The 2,500-nt window shown below is 35.7% G+C and overlaps 1 protein-coding gene across 3 annotated transcripts in view; it reads right to left on the minus strand.

Moving 5' to 3' along the window:
- The window catches only part of ACER3 (alkaline ceramidase 3), a 142,170-nt gene that overhangs the window by 39,150 nt on the left and 100,520 nt on the right, over positions 1 to 2,500 (minus strand). For all 3 annotated transcript variants that reach the window (XR_002772718.1, XM_023511968.1, XM_003780880.2), the window contains exon 5: positions 1,270 to 1,351. Coding sequence is in view for 2 of the 3 variants with exons in the window: in XM_023511968.1 (XP_023367736.1) it covers positions 1,270 to 1,351 (82 nt within the window). In the remaining variant the exon portion in view is untranslated. The remainder of the gene's footprint in view (positions 1 to 1,269; positions 1,352 to 2,500) is intronic.

Below are 2,500 nucleotides of genomic sequence, written 5' to 3' on the forward strand. Positions count from 1 at the left end.
AGTCTTGGGAGGTGGCGTGCTTCCAAGTATTGGTCGAGTTCCTTCAGATTGTCATATTTCTGGGAATAAAGTTTCTCCTAGCTTTCTTTACATCTCTCTGATTACTTATTCTCAGTTTTGTGTGCTGGCTCCATTTCTTCCACTGGCCTTCGAATGTCCGCATTCCATAGGGTTGTATCTTAGTCATCTTAATGGTCTATGCTATTTCTGTGCCATTTCATCTATTCCCTCATTTCTAGTACTACCTATATGCTAACAACTCACAAATCTACATATTTTGCTCAGCATTCCTGTTAAGCCTCAGATATCTTCAATGCCAAACACTTTGATCTCAACTCATTTCAAATGAAATTTATCTATCCCTACTAAATCTCTCTCAATTCTACCAGTGATGATGCTTTAATGAGACTTGGTATAGTAACTGGCACACAGTAAGTAGTTAGAAATGGCAGTTCACTATGTTGTTCCAAGTTCTAGGCCTATGAACATGCAACAGTCTACTTAGAAATGCTTCACCACACACTTGCAGGGGTAGGGGGCCTCATGAACTCCTAATCATCAGTTAAAATCTAGCTCAAGTCCCTCCTCTCTGAAACTTTCCTAGGCCCACTCTTGCAGCCTTGATGGCCCTCCTTTGTCTTATCACCATATAATTTGTTTTTCCCTCTGTTAGCGCAATTACTATGTTTTGATATAATTCTTTGTTTACATGTCTGACTTCCCTAATAGAACGAGCTCCTCACAGATAGCAACTGCTTCTCAGTCATCTTTGTATTTCTGGTGCCAGACATGGTAGGTGTCCAATAGATATTTGTTGAAATGATTTTTTTCTTAATACAAAATGCAATTCACTTGAGGAAAGAAAAAGCACTGGCAGAGGATCTGGAGTGATTGACTATCTCAACTTATTTGGAAAAGGTTAACCATTAAAATAGTCACATCAGGCCCAATGAAGCAAAGCCAACTTCATTTTTAACAAGCAGATAATATATCCATCCATGAGAAAAATAAATTTTTTTCCATTGTGTACTAATATTTGCTTTTTTACTTTTTCCCCTTAAAAAAAAACCAGATTTTAAAAAGTGACTTCAATTACAGTAAAAAATAACACTTCAACAGGAAACAAAGAGGAAAGTATCTGTCAGTGAGACATTCTGTTTTTGTATAGAAACATTTCAGTTTGACAGCATGAAGCAAATACTGGAAGTAAAATATGCTGAACTCTATAAATGTTTAACACTTAATCTGTTAGAACGAAATATGACTTACTGTGGTTACTATTAAACTGAATAGAATTAATGTAAAAAGCAGGTGGTAGTTTACTGAGTTCTTGGCCTTGAAACATTCAAACCTTTAAAAAAAAAAGAGAGAAACTTTTTTTAGAATATATAAGTAGGAACAAATAGAATGCTGCTTTACCACTTGCCTATAGGCCTTTGTGATCTAGTGATACCTATCATTTCTTTCCACCCACATATTTTAGGAAAACCTGTACTGCCTATGGCCCCCAACAGGCTAGATGGACTAGAAGTAGACACTTGACTTAAGCTGGGATGATGAAAGGTTCTCTCCTCAAAGTCCACAGTTTGTGACTCAGAGAATGAATCAGTTAAGTATAGAGAATAAAGTATAAAGTTACATGGACTCAAGGTCTGAGGCTGATATTTGGGGACAGCCAAATTGAATGAACAAGTGGATGAATATGCAAGGGAAGTAACTTTCAGGGAGAGAAAAATAAAGCAGATATAAACACTTGAAGCCACATGAAGAGGAAGGAATGGAGAAAAGAGGAAGGGAAGAAGTTGCCCATCCACTTCAGTGAGGTGAGACTATTTCCTGCTCTTGGGTTCCATATAATTTCTTCTTGTCCTCACAATAAATAAATCTCTCTTAACTCAAGCTAGCTTGACTAGGTTTCTGTATCTTGCAAGTAATAATCCCTATAGAAGATTAAACATCATACTTACTATAACAGTCACCAATATCATAACTCATCTGAGGAATTACTGAGAACAAGACATTCTCCTGGCAAGCCTGGAAATCTCTTGTGAACTAAGGAACACTATTATAGAAAATATCTATTATAATTTTCTCTTTTCTTATCTGTCTTCCCAAGTAGCTTGTGAATAAAACTTTATTTTTTTCATATACCTAGCAAAAGCATAGAGCCTGAAAAATAGGAAATTTTCAATAAATCAGGAAATATGAACAAATAATTAACCATTAGTAGGAGTCCAGCCTTTGAGGACTATGTCTTGGTGTATAGGCAGCAGGAATGTTCTCTCAGTTTGCTAACAGGCTGTAGGAGATAGACCCAACTCTTATTTCCTTATCTGAAAGAAAGGTGGCCAAAATAGATGCTTGCTAGGATTTCTTTTACATTTAAATTCTAACTTTTATGACTTGGAAGATGATAAAAAATATTGACCTTTAAATTCTATGAATTTATGGCTTCAAAGATGATTAAAAAGTTAGTTGAGATATGTATGAATTATAGTCA

Source organism: Otolemur garnettii, unplaced genomic scaffold (assembly GCF_000181295.1).
Source record: "Otolemur garnettii isolate 467f Iridium unplaced genomic scaffold, OtoGar3 scaffold00001, whole genome shotgun sequence".
In the NCBI taxonomy this organism is placed as follows: domain Eukaryota; kingdom Metazoa; phylum Chordata; class Mammalia; order Primates; family Galagidae; genus Otolemur; species Otolemur garnettii.